A 21,457-nucleotide genomic window follows, 5' to 3' on the forward strand; every position below is an offset into this window, starting at 1 on the left:
TTATTTGCACTGTACAGAACTGCAAAGGAAATGAAGATTCTCCATGGCACCTGAAATATGAGATAATTATTTATGTTAATTAAGGAAACATAATATGAGTTTGGTTTATCTGTAATTACTGTTCTAGCAGTGGTGGTGTGTTGCTTTACAACTAATACTAAAATACTATGTGTAATTATAGAAATAATCCATGGCAGAGGAGTGTGTTATGATGGGATTTCGTAAAAAAAAAAACTGGCTAGGATCATCATGAAGTTGAGGCTGAAAAGTGAAACATTCTGTCCAGAAATGATTAGATCCAACCATTACTGAAACCCCATGCCATAAATTTTTACTATTATAAAATGTCTGTTGCTTCTGTCTTACTATTGCCAGGTTAAAGAGAATCTATAATGCTGTAATTTAACAATATGTATTAGGCATCTAGAAATGTTTTAGATTCGATTTAACTCACCTGGGAAAAGTTAAATCGAAATTATACCAAATGTTCTTTTTTATCTGTAGCTTTTTTTTCTTAAGTTTATAAGATTGGATGCACCATTTGCTCTTCTCAAGCACGAATAGATGAAGCTTGAATTCTCTAGCTTCAACTGCCTGAGCTTCAACTCGCTGATGACTGGAGTTCCGAAAAACAACAAAGGTGTGTACAGAAATCACTAAAAGGAAAACAAAGGTCCTCAGCCATACTGTCACACAAAGTGCAATTTATGGAAACACTCATCTCTTTCGTTCACAATTGAGGAACTTCATGATGACCGGTGTTCCTCCATAGAAAATCACTGCTGACAAGTTGTGCTGGAAGTGATTCCCTTTTTGGGGGGAATATCCCCTTTTCTGTGTAAGCGTGACCTTGGAGTTGGTATATTTAAGTTCACTGGGTGTGCGGGGCTTGTTTGCCCAATTTGGATGGTGCAAGGGGGATTGCTTCCCCTGGAAAACACTTTAAAAAAGTGTTTTTCAGCAAGGTGATTTTGCACTAAGAGGTTGAGAGGTTTAACTATGCCTCTCTGCAGAGAAAGACTAGATGAATCCCCCCCCCCCATGGATATGCCCATTCCTTCCTTCCTGCCAGCACCTAAAACATCCAAGCTGCTAACCAAACCCGGGCCCCTTGGGCCATTGTTATGGCTTTATCTCTCCACATTACAATACTGGATTTGTTGTGCTAAATATTGATCAGCAAAAAACATGTCAAAACTACTTCTTACCCATTTTTTATTACTGCATTTGCAGTTTCATTATTTTTTTATCTCCCAGCAGCACTACATGTGGATATGACAAGAATTATCTGATTAGAGCCCATTAGCTGAGTTTATGACCCTTATTCAGCTCAGATATATTTATACTGATAACATTTTGCTAAGACACCAGTGAAAATTCACCTAACCTTCTGATAAGTGCCACAGGATTATTAACATGCACAACATTTGCTGCCACTCCCAGCTCTGGTAGATGCAATCACAGTTTAAAGTATCATTTGAAAGACAGCCCCCCCCCACACACACACACACACACACACATATATACTGCACTGATTTGTATATTATTCCAAATGCCAAATGTAGAGAAGACAACCTATGTTTCTGACATCAAGTCGAGTACACTAACTGCGTAGTCATTTGGGAACATTAAATACAGAGAATATATTTACTGTTCTTTGTTATTTTGTTTAGCTACCATGCTTGTGTGACACGATTTTGCATTACATTATGAGAGGGGGATTATAAGACAGGGTAGAATTTAGAAGTTCTGTTACACCAAAAGAGTAGATCAAGGGATGTGGAACTAAAACAGCAAAAGAAAACCCCCAAACTGGTAAAGCAGTGCCTCGAGAAGAAAACAGTTCACAACACTTCTGAAGTGCAATGTCCAAAAGCTCACTTTATTCACCACTGTTTAGTACAGTATCAACACGTTTATTTTACTGAACTATTGTAAGACAGCTGTGCTATAGACAGCTTTCATTTTAAATACTTATCTAAAATTATATACAGACGCTATATAAGTTTGGCCTACGGTAATTGCAATACAAGCTGACTAATCTATATGGCTCGTTGTAATACTTGCCCAGCATTTTATATAGGGAAAATCAAAAGGCCACTGAGAAAAAGGATATATGAGCACTGCTACAATATAGAAAAAGGTAATACCAACAGTGGCCTTTATAAACACTCTACAAAATGTGGAGGTATTAAAAAATTTTGTTTTGATATTCTTCAGGTAACAAGATCTTAGAGGAGGTGCATGGGAAACTAGAATTGAATATAGGGAACTACACTGGCAAATAAAATTAACCACGACTGTGTTCCCTGGAATTAATGATGCCATGTCAATTCTTCCAATCTTAAAATTAAGGGGAGCTAAATTATGAAAAAGTGAAAGGAATGCTGCAGGACAGAGAAATACTTTTTTTATAGTGACTTAAGGTTACCTATTCTTAATGTTTAACATTTTTAATGTCTTTAATATTTTCAACTACATTTTTGATAATTATTAACATCTTGATGCATATAACTGTCTTTTAGTAGGGTGTCATTTTATTTGATTAAGAGATACAACTTATATGCCCGAATAGCTGAGCCATTTATTACAATCTTTGTTGTCATTACTAATATATGTCTTATTTAACAAGCCATGGAGCATGGCGTGTATATTTAACACATTTAATATACCATAATAGTAAGTATGTTTATACAATTCCCCCTTTTTTGTAAACATGTGGTTTTATTAATTTAAGCCCCCCTGCTTTTCAAATTTTGTTTTGAAATTTCCGTCTCAGTCTGCTTATATATATATATATATATATATATATATATATATATATATATATATATATATAATACACACACACACACATATATACATATATATATATATATATATATATATATATATATATATATATATGTGTTTATATATATATATATATATATATATATATATATATATATATATAAAAAATACATACACATGCGCGCACGCACACACACTCACACATACACATATTTTTGTCTACTGGCTTATCTTGTTTTTCACACACATTTATTCTTATTAGTTTTAGTATAATTGCCAATAAAACATATTTTAACATTATAATTGTTAGGTTTTTTTTGTTACTTATGTTTTTAATATATATTTTCATAAACAAAGAAAAAATTAACAAGCACAGGAATCTGTCTAGTTGATGGATGATTTTTGGAAATTATTGTGAGTAAGCTCATTGATGATGTTTTAAGACCACTAGTTTCTCTGTTTTTTTAATATATATTTTTAACTACATTCATTAATTATTGAACCTATGGTAGTTTTTTTTTACTCGTGATTGGTTTAAGGGTATATAAATCAGCATGGAATCATTTGGAATTCACTTTGGTTCTGAAGAAGTCTTGAGATTATTCAGGACGAGCGCACATAAGTAACAGCTGATTCAACCTGTATGTGCTAAACAGTGGTAAATAAAGTGAGCTTTCACATACTGTACTATGGAAGTCTTTTGAATTGTTTTCTTCTTGCAGCACTGCTTTAAAACAAGTTCTGTTACACACCAAGTGCTATCCAGAGCAAATAATACTACAGCCTGTACTGCTCTCAGTCTTGGATGTGTAAAAAATGTGCCACTTGCAACATGTTATACACAAAAAGGAAAATATTCCTGTTAGCCCACCAGTACAGCAAAAATGAAGACGGATTTTATAAGCTAGTAATGTCCTAAGCAGTTTCTTTAGGAACAGCTATGATAAAGAAATAATATAAATGGTGAATCTACTGGAATATAACTGGAACAATATCAACAATTTTATTTTCCTGAACTATTGTAAGACAGCTCTGCTATAGAGAGGTTTCTTTTTAAATACATTTTTTTAAACATTATATATTGTAGTTCAGGTCAGTATAATCTCGTTTTAATGCAAATGCATTTATCTTCCTAAACTTGTCATTATTAGGGCTAAGAAATATAGGCAGGTAGCCCAGAAACAGAACCTGTTTCTATCCCTACCCCTCTCCCACCATATGCTTCCTCCAAAGAGAAAGCATGGACTGTTAATCATGGATTGTTTACCTTTCGACACAATTATAGCCCTGGTGAGTTCTAATTTAAATATTTGGGTGTCAGTTAGGCTATACCAAAGGCCATCATCACAGTCAGGGATCAATCAACTTTCTTGGAAATAGTCTATACCTAACACTGTACATTGTGTATCCAAGACTGCACAAAACAGGGTCAGCTTTGCTCTTTTGGTCTATCTCAACAAATACATGGAAATAAATAAAATATATCAGAAAGTAAAATTACAGGTATGCTTCTCTACTGGCAAAAAAAACATTTCTAATTAAATCTGTAAACACCAGTTATGGCCACTAATGAAGCTTGTATAAGGAAAGTTTGCTAATCACAGAAACAGCAATTAATTACATTGTTTTAGTTATTATTGGCTAGAAGTGTAGACATGACAGGGTGAAAGGGGCAGTGGCGCAAGGTGTTAGGGAAGCACGATAATTAGTTGCTGATGAGGCTGTTTTGGAGTACCGGTACTATAACTGCTGTCAGGGATGAAGCTCTGAAGCACTTAGTGGGTGGTATTATAACTGTAGCAAACCATCTGCTACAACTTATTACATGTACATTCGAATTTTAGCAGGCATTTTGTTACAGTGCAAAGAAGACTTTTTTTAAATCATCGACCTAAAATTGATGGGTGTAGATCAGGGGGAAAACATCTTCTTTATTTATTTATTTGTTTATAATTGCTTACTGAAATAGTGTACTGATCTCAATGTACCATTTGCAGGTACGCATAGTTGAATAGGATCACATAAGAAATGAGGAAACATATTTACATATATAAGGATTACTTCTTAGGCATGAAAGTACTAGGCTGGGGAACAGACCTTTTTTTAATATTTGACCTTTAACTTAGAGTAGATCTGGGAGCAGTTCTTTAGTAGATGAGGACGCTATCTATGGCTTTGTTATTGGTGACTTTGTTTTAAATGTCCAGCTGAAGATTTTTAGTGAGTTTTTACTCAGAACAAATGCAGAAGTCATGTTGTAAAGCATGATCTGGATGCTGTTTGAGTGATTTGTGTTTTGATTAAGCTTTAGGGTCTGGAAGTAGCCTTGTTTGTAGAGCTTATCCTTCCATAATCCATAGCTACTGTATGGTATTGACCAATCAAAGATTAGTATTTTTTATCCATTTTATAAAACTGAATTTACCACGGCTGAAATGTTCATGGATCCATTTTTTAAATGTATTTAATTATTAATAATTAGCAAAGGATTTATGTAGCTCACCAGATAATAAAAGCAATACTTTGAGCTCCCCGAGAAGAAAGGCAATTCCAGAAAAAAACTAACAATAATTGTGCCAGATTTTCATGTAATTTAAGATTAAGACACCAAACCTATGTTATATATCATTATAAGATTGGTACCAAACCATGGATCAAAAAATAATTTACTAGATACAGCACAACTTACCCAGGTTCATTGTTTGCATGGCTTCTTTAAACATGTCGTGGCTGAAAATGAGAGAGATCAGTTCTTGGGTAGGTTTGTCCAAAGTACAAGGACGCACTTTCTTTTTCACTCCACCTGCATCAACGGTGTCTGTCTGGAATTAATTATAAATACAGTAACCACACATTGTAGTTTCACATGAGTAAATGTACAGATCACCTGTTTAAAACTTGTTTTTCAGAGTTTTTGTTTCTTAATCAGACAAATGATCCTCTTAAGGAACAGTGTGTATTCGTTTAAAAGTTAGCCATTGCAAACTGTTTTTTATAATAAAGTCATCATTCCATTTTTTTATCTCATGTGGTATCAGTATCGGTTATTTAATATCATAACATCTCTATCACTAACTCCACCCCAACAAGCATACTTTCTTTTGCCTCACTACAAAAGGAGCAGTAAATAGGTATGATTAAAATGACATGATCAAAAGTACAGTTGTGTGAGATACACACCATAATAGCAGAAGAATTTATCATTTTATGTTCTCACTCTATGGGCATAGCCCCTTTAAAAGAGGTATTCCATCAGCTTCATAATTTACATAGCAGTAGATACCCCCATCAGAATGGCTGGCTGTACTGTCATTCACTGCAGAATAGGGGATATAATCAGCCCAGGCAGGGACTAATTGGGTCATATAAGGCACAGCTCCAGAAAAAAAGTAAAAATATTGAATACGGTAAAAATTACATTTGCACTCGAGCTTCCATCTACATGAATAGCATTGCAAAATCTCTAAAACTGCCTTACCACCAAGACTCATGAAAAACTGTAAATATTTTCTAAAAAATTATCACACGAGCCAAAATGGAATGATGGCAAAACTGTTGCCTTTATTAACAGTGATAAACACTTTTATCTATTACTGCAGACTTCATCAGACCATTTAACACACATCTACTTTAATAACTTGAATTTCCACCTCTTCGAGTTTGAACAGCTTGCAGCTGATTTTTCAAAGCTTCAAATCAAGATTAGCAGGGAGTTAAACATTTTTTTTTTGCAAGATGGCAAGGCCTCCTCCACATGAAGGCTTTGCTGCCACATCCCAGTCTCTAAATATACTGCCACTGAGATTTCACCAAGTCTGAGAAAGTATATGTAGAGACAAAGTCTGTGTGTTAAAGTTTCTCATACTGAAATACACAGACAAGTGTTCAGCTACAAAAACTGAACCATGGGGAGCTTGGAATGAAGGCACCTAAAAGCAAAGGTGTAATTAGGGTGGAGCAAAAAGGTACCTGTCCAGGTAAAAACTCTTAGGGAACACAACTATCAGGTGCTGATATTCTGTACTGGCACTACTTTATGAATCAACAAGGATAGCACAGTTTCAGAAGTGAATGCTGATGCTCATTTACCAACATGGCTAAAAATATTTAACAATCAAAAGTACTTAACTTTGCCTAGATAGTGCTGGACACAAGTAAAACACTTCTAGAATGCAGGCTACGACTATAGGCTTTGTGGAGCTCCGGGAAAATTATAACATCCCAGGACGCCTCCTGAATAGTCTAAAATATGACTTATCAGGACGTTTGGAGTCATTATTTAACTGTAGTCTTAAAACAGGCATTGTGCCATGTGAATGGAGGACTGCAATAGGCATTCCTCTTCATATGGGAGGAACTTCAACAGATCCTGGGAACTACAGACCCATTAGTCTGTCTAGCCTTATTTGTAAAGCCATGGAAAGAATTATCATGGAAATTATCAACAAGGATATAAGATAACTTCAGAGACTGGATCCATCCTAGACTGGCTTTGTCAGAGGGAGATGCTTACTGAATCTGATGGACTTCTTTGAAAAGGTCACTAAGGCAATGGGTGTGGGGAAAACTGTGCATACTGCCCACCTAGACTAATCCCCAAGGCATTAAGGAAAGTTCATGGAAATAAGTTCCTCATCCTTATGAAGAGCAAGGTAGGGCATTGTCAACAAACTTACAGAACTAGGCTAGAACTAAGTATAAATCCCTTTATAACACATCAGAGAGCTATCACTGATAGGACTCAGGAGGTTAGAATCAGTGAGACCACATCCACAAAGAGGCTGGTCAGCAGTGGAGTACCGCATATCTCTGTGCTAGGCCCACTCCTCTTTGGCATCTACTTCTCAGATGTAAAAGCCAATGTCAAAGGTCTCTGGCTAACCAAGTTTGCAGATGATTGAAAACTGGGAGCAGTCACTGAATTCCCCAAAGATGCAAACACCTTTCAGGAAGATCTAATACATACAAACACTTCGTGCCAAAGCCATGGCTTAAAACTCTACTAAGAAATGCATTAAAGTACCTCTTGGGAAGTCTGCCACCCTGGGTAACTACATCATCAATAAAACACTCATAAAAGTTGACTCAGTAGTCAGGGATCTGGGAACTAACGCAGATAGTAACCAACCGCCGACCAATATGTGTCCAGGGTAGTAAGAAAATCCTTCTGTGTTTCTCAACCTATAAGCAAGGGCATGGCATGTAGGTCCAGAGAGGTCATCACAACACTGTACTCAGCCTTCATCAGGCTCATCATAGAGTATAATGCCCCCTTCAGTATGTACCTGACCAGACACTCGCATCAACTGGAATGTCTACAAAGGTTCCTTATCACCTCAAATCAGTGTCTCTTTACTCAATGTCATACAGACTTCTGAGAGATGGTCTTTGCCTGGTATACAAGGCATCCCTGAACACTGTTTTGATGAATCTTTTGTACAGCCACAAAACAAACAGCATCAGAACCACTAGATTAAGTGACCTAAAATTTGCTTGCAATATAAATAAGACACACTGAAGAGACAAATATGTTTCTCAGACAATTCCCATTCTCTGAAACAGGATCCCCATCTATGTGAAGCAGAAGTCCTTCCTATCCCTGTTTAAGCACAATTTGGACCAATGGATGGGTTATCAGAAATTCACTCCTGGTTTGGCTCCTATGTCTCTGATGGACAGGGGCACTCAATAAATCCTCACTATAAATCAAATATAAATCAAATATGTGGGTCACATTTGGATTATACGGCTAGGCCAAGGGCCCTAGTGGTCATTAGCCTAGTATCCACCTATGAAGTGCTTTGTGTGTGGTGAATTAACAACAGCATGCTTTTTGTTACAATTTTATACTTTATAGAGCATAAGAGTTTTTTTTGTCCTCAACTTTGAGATAAGGAGAATGTTGATTGCAACTTTCATGCAATTCTTTTTTAGACAGATTAAAAGCATGTTAAGAAAGTTAGTCACTGCCATCAAATCTAACATGCAGTGACAAGAAATTAAGATAACTTTATCATACAACGCGGTGATAATACCTATGTACCTTAACCTAAATATAATGTCAAGGCAGACACAACAATAAAGTAATTCAATAGCCATTTGCTTACTGCAGTCCACAATCCTTTAGCATTTCAACTATGGATGTGAAAATATCTAATCAAATATCTCACTGTCAAACTGCAAAAAAGGCATCGGTATCAAACAGCATACGAGAAGTAAAACAAAAATGAGTTAGAAGAGCGATGAAATCAAAAAAGTCAATGCATGAAATGGAATCCATCATCTACCATTATGGTTTGTATCTCAGTAAAATTTAATTTCTTTTCATGATTTTTATTGTATGAATAAATTAGCAAACTATGAATCTGACGACCACCACTCCTGCTTACATGTATTGAAAGAAAGTTGGAAATGGAGTAGGACTTCTGGCTTCATGCTTTCTGATAAGTTGTTATAAAGGCCTACCCACTAAGTCAAAACAAAATGCAAATTAGGAAGCAATACATAAGAAATTGTTTCTATATAGTTCAGCCATGTTTTTAGAAGAAAAAAAAAAACAGAGTTAAACAATTATTTATTTAATTATTTACTGACATTTGGTGACCGGGAAAGTCCGACTGGATCAGGAACCCATTTTCAGCAGAGGCCTAGGGAGAAAAGCTCCAAAACATATATAGACATGAAAGATTTTACAGTTATAACTAAACAATATATAACATTTCTAGAACAAAGTAACAGATATTATTAGTTTTTACAGTTATACCTAAGCATACATATATTCTTAGACATTATACAATTTATCACGTGGCTAGATGACAGTTCTGAAAATCTTTACTTTTTATGCGGTAGGTGAAAAACTTGTCTCTTTAGATTCATGAGGTACAAATTTCACTCTAGTGAGTTCTAAAGATGACGACAGAGTTGTTGTTGTGTCTTTCGGCTTTTCCTGGTTAGGGGTCGCCACAGCGGAACTCCGGTCCACTAATGATTGCAAGAAGATTTTTACGTGCCGAGTTGCCAGCCTTGATGCACAACCTTCAACGAAGGTACACCCATTCACGCATGTCTCCACACAGAAGACGCTCTAGATGAGAATCGAACCGGACAGCGTCTTACTGTGAGGCGACAACGCTACCGCAGCACCACCACAGTGATGGTGTTAAATCTTCTGGTTCAGACCAATGTCTGACATAACATAAGGCATTAAGGAGAGTTCATAGAAATGACCTTTTCATCCTTATGAAAAACAAGGTAGGGGACGGAAGACATAAAAGCCTCTAACTCAGAAATGTTCTTGACTAAAGTAATTCCAAGAAATTGAACTCTTTCAGGAAAGACATTTTAATGCAGTAGCATGCAAGGGCTCAAAAAGCCATAGTTCAAATCCCCAGAAAATGAGCACTGCCTTCTTAGGAGAATTAAATCAAGGAAAGTTATGGTGGACTTCATGATAGAGAAACTAACAAGGCAGAAGAATGGACCTTACGTTAAAATTATATAATAGAGCAGGAGAAGAAGGAATCAAAAGTGAACAGGAAGTAAAAGATGACTGAAGTCCTGGACCACGATGGATTTTTTTACTGCATGGCACTGTAGCAGAAATGGCAAAATTATGACTGTTGTCACAAGCAATGTGGAAGGGTGTCAGAGATACATAAATAAAGTTGATGTTAACCCACAGTAATCATGCCACCTTATGGTGTAAAATGGCAGGAAGGTGAGAAACCAAAGACAAAGATGATAACATGAATTTTAGAGCAGCTAGATTATACCAATCACTGATGATATTGATGTTTCCTCAATCTGAAGATTACCACTATATATATATATATATATATATATATATATATATATAAATATATATATATATATGTATATATATATATATATATATATATATATATATATATATATATATATATATATATATATATATATATATATATATATATATATATATATATATATATATATATATATATATATATATATATATGTATGTATATATATATATATATATATATATATATATATATATACATACATGGGTCCCCTTCAGTAGATCGAACATATAACAAGTTCGAACCTCATATGGCTGAGACCATATGTTTGAACTTGTAAATGTTCGATCGGACTGAATGGAGATCTCCGTACAGTGCGGAATGGGAAGATTTCCCTTTTCCGCAATGTAGTGCAATCTTGGACTTGGTATATTTAAGTAAGGGGGGTGTGGGGGGTGCAGGGTGGTGTAGCCACCCTGCTACAGCAGTTTAGTTTTGTTTTTTGTTGTTTTTTCTTTTTTTACTTCAGTGTTCAAACCATTACAAATTCGAACATATGGTCTTGGCCATATGTAGTTCGAACTTGTAATATGTTCGATCTACTGAAGTAGATCCATATATATATATATATATATATATATATATATATATATATATATATATATATGTGTGTGTGTGTGTGTGTATGCACACACAGACACATATCTCATAACATAACTTAATACTTCTTACAATTCTTCAGCACATTTAAAGTGCTTTTCCTCAGGATCCCATATATACCTGCTGCGCGATTATTGCAAAGAAGCTTAGGTTTTTCTGGCAACATTAAAGAGACTATTTTGAGAGTATGTAGTAGTGATCAGTCTGGTAAAAATATAGATGTCATGTAGGAGAGAAACTCTAGTTTGTAAAGAAAAAATTAAATAAACTTTTAAAAAGAATCAATATAAAATGCATTAAGGTAGGAAGAAAACATTACTGAAGTTCAGCTACAATGTATCATTGCTGACTGGCCTTCTTTAAGAGTTAAAGCATGTCATCCTCAAACCCAAGTTCAGAATTATACAGAATTCTCTATTTTGTACATATAATGGTCGGATACATTTTTTTTTTGTTCTGACTGCATTATGTACTTAGTTTTTGCTTTGTTTAACAGAAGGGTCAAATCTGTTCATCAGGATTCGAGATTACTAAAGGCCTGCCTGAAGCTTAATCTAAATTTGAGGAACTGAGTTTTCTAAGCACAAACCAGTGGAGTCAGCCCATAACATACAATTTGTGGGTCACAACTGTGCCCCTACATGTTTCTGACAAAAATAGACAGCAGTAGTATAGTAGTTTGATAACTGAATCCTGTGGAGCCCCAGTGGGATTTGAAAAGGCTCAGAACCGGTTTTATTCAACTTGAATACTTCCTTGTGAAAATTAAAAAGATAGAAACCAGTTCTAACTAGAAGGATCATCACCAATCAGTGACGGCCTCCTGAACAGCACAAAGAGATTGGTGGTGGCATCAGAAGCAGCTGTAGGAAAATCGAAGAAGATGGCCAAACCATTTTCTTCCACAGCTCACTTCAAAGTAGATTTGTACTACCATACAATGTATTGCAGTTTCTTTCAATGCACCCTGGTGCAAAATCATGTTAGCCCTCTATATGGAGAAGACATGACTCAATGAACTAGTGAGTCATTTATTTATCACCTCAATATTCTCTTGCAGGTGGATAGAGAAATGCAACAGGATGGTAATTATTAATTTTGAAATGCATATCTCCATTGTGTAAGGGAAGAATCCATGTCCTCCTTCCGTATTTTTGGCCATGGCTTTGTCGTTAAAATTCTTCTTTATAAGTAAAGAAATGGGCCAACAACAAATGCTACTTGCGTGCTTTCAATATTTAGTGGAAATATCATCATCTGCGGTAGTCTAGATGATGTGAAAATCTTATAGGGTAGTTTTGTTCTTGGTCCTACTATAAGCACTCAAGTCTCAAACACCCGAAGGCCACTAGCTCAAAGCCAGGGTGTTGTGAGTCTTATAATTCATATGGTCAGATGCTAGCACTCAAACTCACATATGAGTTCAGACAAGTTTGTGAGGCAGTTGTGGAAGGATGGCTAGGGTCACATGAAAATAATGGGTATCCTTAGTGACAATGGTTCCATCTCCTGCACCCTTAATTGTCCTAACCAGAATTTGCATGGCACTGCATTCAGGTGTACATGAGAGTGAACATACCAGTAGGTATGCTTCAGTAACAGCTCTTATTACTTGTTTTTGACTTACTCATAATATCAGTGTCGATATGTACCAGTAAGTTTTTCAGAGTTAGTGACGGGAATCATTATGTCTGATGTCTGTACAGACCAGCCCAGGATCTGAGTTAATGTTATTAGTGGACAGTGCAACATCAGAGAGACTAGTTTTAGACTGCTTCATATGCACTCTGCTGTGTGGTATCCTAGGGAACAATGTCAGATTTCTGTTTTCATGCCCCTTATGTATTTGAAAACTGTAGAGGATGCTATGCCATGGAGTCTCTTTATCTGTTAAAACCACAAGCAACACTATCTTCTTGAGGAGTATATGACACAGGTGATGCACTCCCCAGGCTTTCAGAATAAAGCCTATTGTGTGATACAGGAATTAGCATGAATGAACTATACCTTTCAGTTTGTATTATCCAGACAGACAAGGTCAAGGTCCTACTCAGTATAACTGCTTTGGAGAACGTGTCTATTCCTACGAACAAGGTATCTCCATGGTGGACGAGTCTTTACTCCAAAGTAGACGAGTCAGGAGGGTACAAGTATAGAAGGAGAAGGACAGAAGGATTACGAATAAGAACAAAAGTGAAGAAAGAAGGCGCTGTACATCTGTTAGGTACGGGGTGAGATTTAAACTGCCTAGGAGACACTTTTGGTATGGACCATAGCGTGGAGTAGAAGTAATTGCGTCAGATGAGGAAATAAGAAGATACAATCTGAAAATTAGTATAGAAAAGATAAGAAAGAACCTTTAAAGGCCAGGGAGGAAAAAAAATGAATAAATGCAGAAATTTAATATGGAAAGAGGGTTATGAGAAAATGGAGGAAAGGTAGTACACGTGTATCACTCTGGCTCCAGTTGAAAATCTTTTTGGATGACTGTCTGACAGAGTTGAACTGGATGAATTTGCACAGTGCCTGAATGAAAATAAATAGGATAGTCAATTCACTGTAGATGTACAATCTATAGCTCTTCCATTTTTGGAAGAGTTAATCAAGAAAAATATTGATGGTATGTTAGAAACAACACTGCATTGGAAATATGTCTTTTACATGTAACTAACAGTCATCCAAAACACATAATTCATAACATTCCAAAGACCCAGTTCTTAAGAATGAGAAGAATTTGTTCCATGAAGAAGGAATTTATGGACAACTTGGAAGGGTTAAGTAACAGGTTTGTACAAAGAGCTGATGATTCCATGGAATGTAATGAATGATCAAACAATTGCTGAGCAAACTGATAGGGATGGCTTACTATGTTATGAACAGAAAGTTAGAGTCAGTCCACATTAGTTTGCTTTTATTACCATCAATGATAGTAATATCATAGCTTTGAGTAACATTATTCAAAAACGGTGGTTCATTCATTCTTAAGGAAGATAGCCACCTAGCCACCTTTCTGAAATTTTATCTGATGAGCGTGATTTTATTTATAAGACAGCTAAGTTCATGTTATACTACTTAAGTCATTGCAAAATGACTGGGTCTTATAAGTTTATAGCCTCTAGGTTTAGATGGTACTAGACCTTCTGGTTTTATATACTTTCTGGGAATTGTAACCTAAGTAAACGCTAGAATCAAAGGACTGTATATGAATAGTACATCTAGGGGCTTTATTTAGATCTGGGTCAAATGAAACTATAAATTAAAATAAAATGGCTTGGGGTAATTCAATCTTTTAGACATTAGATGTCACTATACTATAGATTTTGATATGTATGTATGTATGTATGTATAGCATTATAAACTGAGTGATTTATAGTTTAATATTATTTACAAATGAGTTAATATATTTATTTATATTATATATTTTTTTTCAATATTTAAATGTTTTATTTAGTAATTATGTCAATACTGGCATCATTTGGCACCTACATTAAGTTATAAATGTGAGCAACTGATTAGTGTTGTTTTTTCACACTGGCGAAGATGCCTCTTAACCAGTTTGTGGATTGTATAGATTTTTTCCGTGTTCCTTTGATGCATGGTGTTGAATCAAAATAAATGGACTGAAAGGTGGTATTGGCTGCCTTTCATGTATCTGGATTTTCTTACGTTTCAGCACACAACAGTCTCAGCTAATTTGATTTGGGATTTGGCGAGACACCACAACAGTGTGCACCCTAGCTCATTCCTTTCTTCTTTTATTAACTGTTATTTGAGTATATTGACTACTAGAAGTCTTGGTTGCCTTTTATAATTAGATTCACGATTTTGCATCGATTTGAGTACCAGAATAAGTTCAAGCTTTTCTCATGGTCTGATATTTGATTAAGCAGATTATCAGAGGTTGAATGAAAAAAAACTGTTAGCAGTATTTTTCAGAGTCTATTAGTTGTGTTTTTGTGCATGAGATTGTTATTAGCAAATTTGGGGAGTTTTTTCATCTTCCTACTATTCAATGCCATGTTTAAGCTCTCTGCTGGAGGTGTGCTTAGCACTGAAGTTGCTATAATTACTTTGGTAGGCATTGACAATTCAAATGTACTTTGTGATCTAAGTAAATTTAATAAGACTTTTGTGCAGATTTCATGCCTTGTAAATGTTTTCTTAAAAAAACTTGCAATGAGATATTGAGAAGGTTGTGGTTAGTGCAGAGAAAAAAAAAATGGTGACCTGTCTAAACTTTTCTTTTATATGGCATGTTGGTCTAATGTCACAAGTACTCTTGCTTTTTTAGAGAGCTCTTTTTGCAGATTAATATTATCCATTTGGAACTCTTTCTGTTCAATCGATTTTCTCCTATATATTAACCAAACAACAGTTTTTTTTAAGATTTACATAAAGTTTCTCCAATGACAGGGTTAATTATATGGATGTCACTATTTTTAAGGACAGAAACAACAAATGTTTTTGATCTACTACTTATAGAAAACCGACTTTTTCCAATGGTTACCTACATTATAATAGTTGCTACCCACAACTTTGCAGGAAAAACATTTACAGGGGACAATTAGTCAGAGCAGCTAGTATGTGCTCGGACTTTGATTTATTCTTAAATGAAGTTAAAAAAAATTACTGACATGTTCCTTGAAAGGTGCTGCCCTAAGAAACTTTTCACAGCTGTGATAAATTTCTAGAGGGTGGTGCATCAAATTTCACCCCTTATTCTGAGCTGAAGGAACTGACCACAACAATGTCGACAATTTAACTAAAAGTAAATCTGGATCCTAATGTTTTAGTAATGCATTTATACTCACTCATAATTCATATTCTAAGGAATTAAGGACTATATTATCAGTAACTGGAACATTTTTGAAGTCACTGATGATATATACAAAACACTGGGTGGAACTGCAACCTTCGTTTATAAAGCTGGGAAAAATATCAAATCTATTTCAGAAGAGCATTTTGACAACCGAGTGATGTTAGTCAAAAAAGGTACCGGGAAATGTGGGGCATACGGTCAATGTTCTAATGTCATGGAAAAGGAAAGTATTATATTAGAACATTGCCTTAAGATACAATTGGCAGATGGGAACTGCGGATCTAAAGGACTGGTTTATATAGCTACTTGTTCATCTTGCCCTGCATTTTATGTGGGAAAAACAGAACAAAATCTTCACAGAAGGCTCTATGAACTTAAACATGGTATCGACAAACATAACACTAATAATTCCTTGTTTAAACATACTCAGTCCACTTCCTTTTCAATAATGGTTCTGATGAAATCCCTATAGTGGGGACGAAAGCACTTAACCGTTACTTTTATGAAACTTTTTATGCTGCTTTGGAAATTCTCCTGATTAAACTTTTACATATTTGCTATTTGGTGAACTGTCTCATCATTCATTGTTCCCATGCACTATGTGAGCCGGGTATTTTTAGTTGAGTAAAGTTGTGGTGATATGGTCTTTGTGTTGTTTATAGGGGGGATAAGGATGGCTGGGGGCATATCTGTTATTGGGTAAATTATTTTGGTAGGATGTCAGCTGTGTAGACAGAAAAAGAAGGAGGACCAGTATTATGTACAGTGCAAACATTGCTAAGTAGGTAAGGCAGAGGTCAGAGTTTATTGGTTGTGACAGAAAGAGGCAGATAAATAAAGGTGGTTTGATACGTGGATGTAGTTATATGTGAGCAATTAGTGACTTTTGAAAAGCCAGTAAGGTTTGTTAGGTGTGTGAGGAAAGAGAGGTGAGTGGGAAGATGGTGAGATGTAGTTAGCTGAGGTAAGAAAGTAATTAAGAAAGATAGTAGATATTAAGGAGGAAGTAGCCAGTGGTGGTGTGAGGGGTTAAGGGAGGAGTAGTGGTGTGATAGCAGCTGATGGAAATGTGGGTGAGTTCAGATAGTATAAAAACAGGTATCCTGGGGAAGTTGGGAACTATGGTTTGTGTAGGGGACCAGAGTGGACCCGAGCGTGAATGAAGCGGGCTGCACCTGGCTATGAATTTAAACAAATAAAAAGAAAAACTATTTGTCAGCTTATGAAAGCATTAGGTCAGTAACTTAAATCTGTTATCACTCACAGATGTAAGCTAGGATAACTTTCTACTTCCATAGGCAACGTCTAAGTGCATTCAAACAGAGTGCATTTCCTGAGTGGGAAACTAAGTAATGTCCTAGGTAGGAGAGTCACTATTATTTCCTTAGCAAAGATTTCAAGGTGAATTTATCTGTGGTAGTCTTGGACATAAACTAGAAATTTTTTTATGTTTATAGTAATACACAGTAGTCATGTAATTTAGTGGGAACAGATGACTAATGCCTACTGATGGCAACCCATTAAATGTGCATGGCACTTCATGGTTTCTATGAGCTACAGAAAAAAAATCTCTTCTAGGTTTTGGACCTATTACATTTCACTCTAATTCTGTATTCATAGTCTGCTAGTACATGACAGTAAAAGTATTTGCTAAATACAGTTAACATACCTTGTAGAAATCAGAGCTATTAAACCAATAAGTCTACCATCCTGACTAAAACAAAGTTCTTATTATCTGCTAGGGAAGAGAAACTATTTTCTAAGCTTGGACCACTAGCTTGAAATAAATTACCACAAGATTTATGCATAGTTTGTGATCACAGAAACTTGTATATGTTAACCTACAAAAAAATCTGTACGTGCACATATCAAATGCCTCAGGCACACAGAGTGTGTTGCTTCTTTTTTATTGTACAACAGTAATGGCATCAGGTACACTGTCAGCATTGTTTGTTTGTTGTTTAATGTACATCAGTAATGGCAATAGACACACTGAGTATGGTTTGTTTGTTGTTTAATGTTCAGCAGTAATGGCATTAGACACACTGTGAGCATTGTTTGTTTGTTGTTTAATGTACATCAGTAATGGCAATAGACACACTGAGTATGGTTTGTTTGTTGTTTAATGTTCAGCAGTAATGGCATCAGACACACTGTGAGCATTGTTTGTTTGTTGTTTAATGTACATCAGTAATGGCAACAGACACACTGAGTATGGTTTGTTTGTTGTTTAATGTTCAGCAGTAATGGCATCGGACACACTGTGAGCATTGTTTGTTGGTTTAATGTACAGCAGTAATGGCAATAGACACACTGTGAGTATTGTTTGTTTGTTGTTTAATGTTCAGCAGTAATGGCATTAGACACATTGTGAGTGTTGTTTGTTGTTTAATGTACAGCAGTGATGGCATTAGACACACTGTGACTGTTGTTTGTTTTATGGTACAACAGTAATGCATCAGACGCAGTGAGTGTTATTTGTTGTATAATGTATAGCAGTAATGGCATTAGACACACTGTGAGTGTTGTTTGTTGTTTAATGTACAGCAGTAATGGCATTAGACACACTGTGAGTGTTGTTGTTGTTTAATGTACAGCAGTAATGGCATTAGACACACTGTGAGTGTTGTTTGTTGTTTAATGTACAGCAGTGATGGCATTAGACATACTGAGTGTTGCTTGTTCATGGTACAGCAGTAATGCATCAGGTGCACTGTGAGTGTTGTTTGTTTTTTGTTTAATGTATAGCAGTAATGGCAATAGACACACTGTGAGTATTGTTTGTTTGTTGTTTAATGTTCAGCAGTAATGGCATTAGACACATTGTGAGTGTTGTTTGTTGTTTAATGTACAGCAGTGATGGCATTAGACACACTGTGAGTGTTGTTTGTTTTATGGTACAACAGTAATGCATCAGATGCAGTGAGTATTATTTGTTGTATAATGTATAGCAGTAATGGCATTAGACACACTGAGTGTTGTTTGTTGTTTAATGTACAGCAGTAATGGCATTAGACACACTGTGAGTGTTGTTTGTTTTATGGTACAACAGTAATGCATCAGGTGCACTGTGAGTGTTGTTTGTTGTTTAATGTACAGCAGTAATGGCATCAGGTACACTGTCAGTGTTGTTTGTTTTATGGTACAGCAGTAAAGCATCAGATGCAGTGAGTGTTGTTTGTTTTTTGTTTAATGTATAGCAGTAATGGCATTAGACACACTGAGTGTTGCTTGTTCATGGTACAGCAGTAATGCATCAGGTGCACTGTGAGTGTTTGTTTTTAGTTTATGTACAGCAGTAATGGCAATAGACACACTGTGAGTGTTGTTTGTTGTTTAATGTACAGCAGTGATGGCATTAGACACACTGTGAGTGTTGTTTGTTTTATGGTACAGCAGTAATGCATCAGGTGCACTGTGAGTGTTGTTTGTTTTTTGTTTAATGTACAGCAGTAATGGCATTAGACACACTGTGAGTGTTGTTTGTTGTTTAATGTACAGCAGTAATGGCATCAGGTACACTGCGAGTGTTGCTTGTTTCTGTTATGGTACAGCAGTAATGGCATCATGTACATTGTGTTTGCTGTTAATGGTACAGCAATAATAACATCAGGTACACAGAGTGTTTTGTTTTATGATACAGCAGTAGTGTCATTGGATGCACTGAGTATTGTTTATTTTATGCTGCAGTACACTGAAAATTTTGCTAGTTTTTAATGGTACAGTGACAATGACATCAGGTACACTGAGAATGTCTGTTTTATGGTACAATACAAGTGGTATCAGATACTCTGACAGTGTCCATTTTATGGTACAGTAAAAATGGCATCAGGTACACTGACATTGTTTGTTTTATGGTACAAATATAAGTAGCATCAGGTACACTGAGAGTGTTGTTTTATGGTATAGCATTAATGGCACTGGGTACACAGAGAGTTGTTTTATGGAAAAGTATTAATGGCACTGGGTACACTGAGAGTGTTGTTTTATGGTATAGTATTTATGGCATCAGGTACACTGATAGTGCTTGTTTTATAGTATAGTATTAATGGCATCAGATACACAGAGTGTTGTTTTATGGTATAGTATTAATGACATCGGGCACACTGAGAGTGTTGTTTTATGGTACAGTATTAATGGCATCAGGTACAACGACAGTGTTTGCTTTATGGTATAGTATTAATGGCATCAGGTACACTGAGAGTGTTGTTTTATGGTATAGTATTAATGACATCGGGCACACAGAGTGTTGTTTTATGGTATAGTTTTAATGACATCAGGTACACTGAGAGTGTTGTTTTATGGTATAGTATTAATGGCATTGGGTACACTGAGAGTGTTGTTTATGGTATAGTATTAATGGCACTGGGTACACTGAGAGTGTTGTTTTATGGTATAGTATTAATGGCACTGGGTACACTAAGAGTGTTGCTTGTTTTTTTATGGTACAACAGAAATGTCATCAGGCACACTGTGAATGTTGTTCATTGTTTATGGTACAGCAATAATGACATCAGATACACAGAGTGTTTTTGTTTTATGATGCAGTAGTAGTAGCACTGGAACACAGAGTATTGTTTGTTTTATTCTGCAGTACACTGAGGATATTGTTTGCTTTTATGGTACAGTACAGTTTTCTATTTACTAAGTTTGTGTACCAAAAGAGTTGTAATATTGATAGTTTTTTCACTGTCTGTAGTGTTTATGTTGCTCAAGCCTATTATGGAATTTTTTGGTTTTTGATTCATGACACAACTAAGGAAACATCACCTGGATTAGTCCATAACAGTTTTAACAAATCAGTAAAATTTATGAAATGAAAAAGTAAAGAGTTCTGCTAATGGAACAGGTATTATAGGCATCAGGCATATTAGACATTACAACACCACCAGAAAGTACAGACCAGATGTACAAAGTCCTGTCATTCCACCACCAGTCATTTTTTAAGCATCCTAAAGAATCACAAGACAATATGCTGCTGAGTCAGTCACACAAACTCACTGGGGAAGGATTAGCAAAAGTACCACTCCCTTCTGCAAAAAAAAAAAAATATATATATATATATATATATATATATATATATATATATATATACCTGAAAAGTTGGACCTTACAAAAAGGCCTGTGTAAGAGATTAAGAGATGAGGGGAACAAAATGCTGGCAAGATTGTAGAGATGATAAAATACAACTTCCATATTCTGTGGAAATCCTATAAATTAGATGACTGCTGTAGAATTTAACCTGAGAGCTGTTCTATTCTTTTTAATAAAATAAACACTAACCAAAAGTCACTACCTACACAATGCCTCATTAGTAACAGTACTTGTTACTGTGTGTAATGGTAATAAAGATACACATTAGAAGGCATCTAATGACACACTACAGGTATGAAGTAAAAGGAAG

The 21,457-nt window shown here is 35.6% G+C and overlaps 1 protein-coding gene across 4 annotated transcripts in view; it reads right to left on the bottom strand.

Annotated features, from left to right (window-relative positions):
• Positions 1 to 21,457, bottom strand: part of PARP3 (poly(ADP-ribose) polymerase family member 3) — a 487,884-nt gene that overhangs the window by 160,258 nt on the left and 306,169 nt on the right. For all 4 annotated transcript variants that reach the window (XM_044077474.1, XM_044077472.1, XM_044077473.1 and 1 more), the window contains exon 5: positions 5,483 to 5,615. In XM_044077474.1, coding sequence (XP_043933409.1) covers positions 5,483 to 5,615 — 133 coding nt within the window. The remainder of the gene's footprint in view (positions 1 to 5,482; positions 5,616 to 21,457) is intronic.

The sequence above is a fragment of the Protopterus annectens genome, chromosome 7.part0 (assembly GCF_019279795.1).
Source record: "Protopterus annectens isolate FY-2018-M chromosome 7.part0, PAN1.0, whole genome shotgun sequence".
NCBI classification, from domain to species: Eukaryota; Metazoa; Chordata; order Ceratodontiformes; family Protopteridae; genus Protopterus; species Protopterus annectens.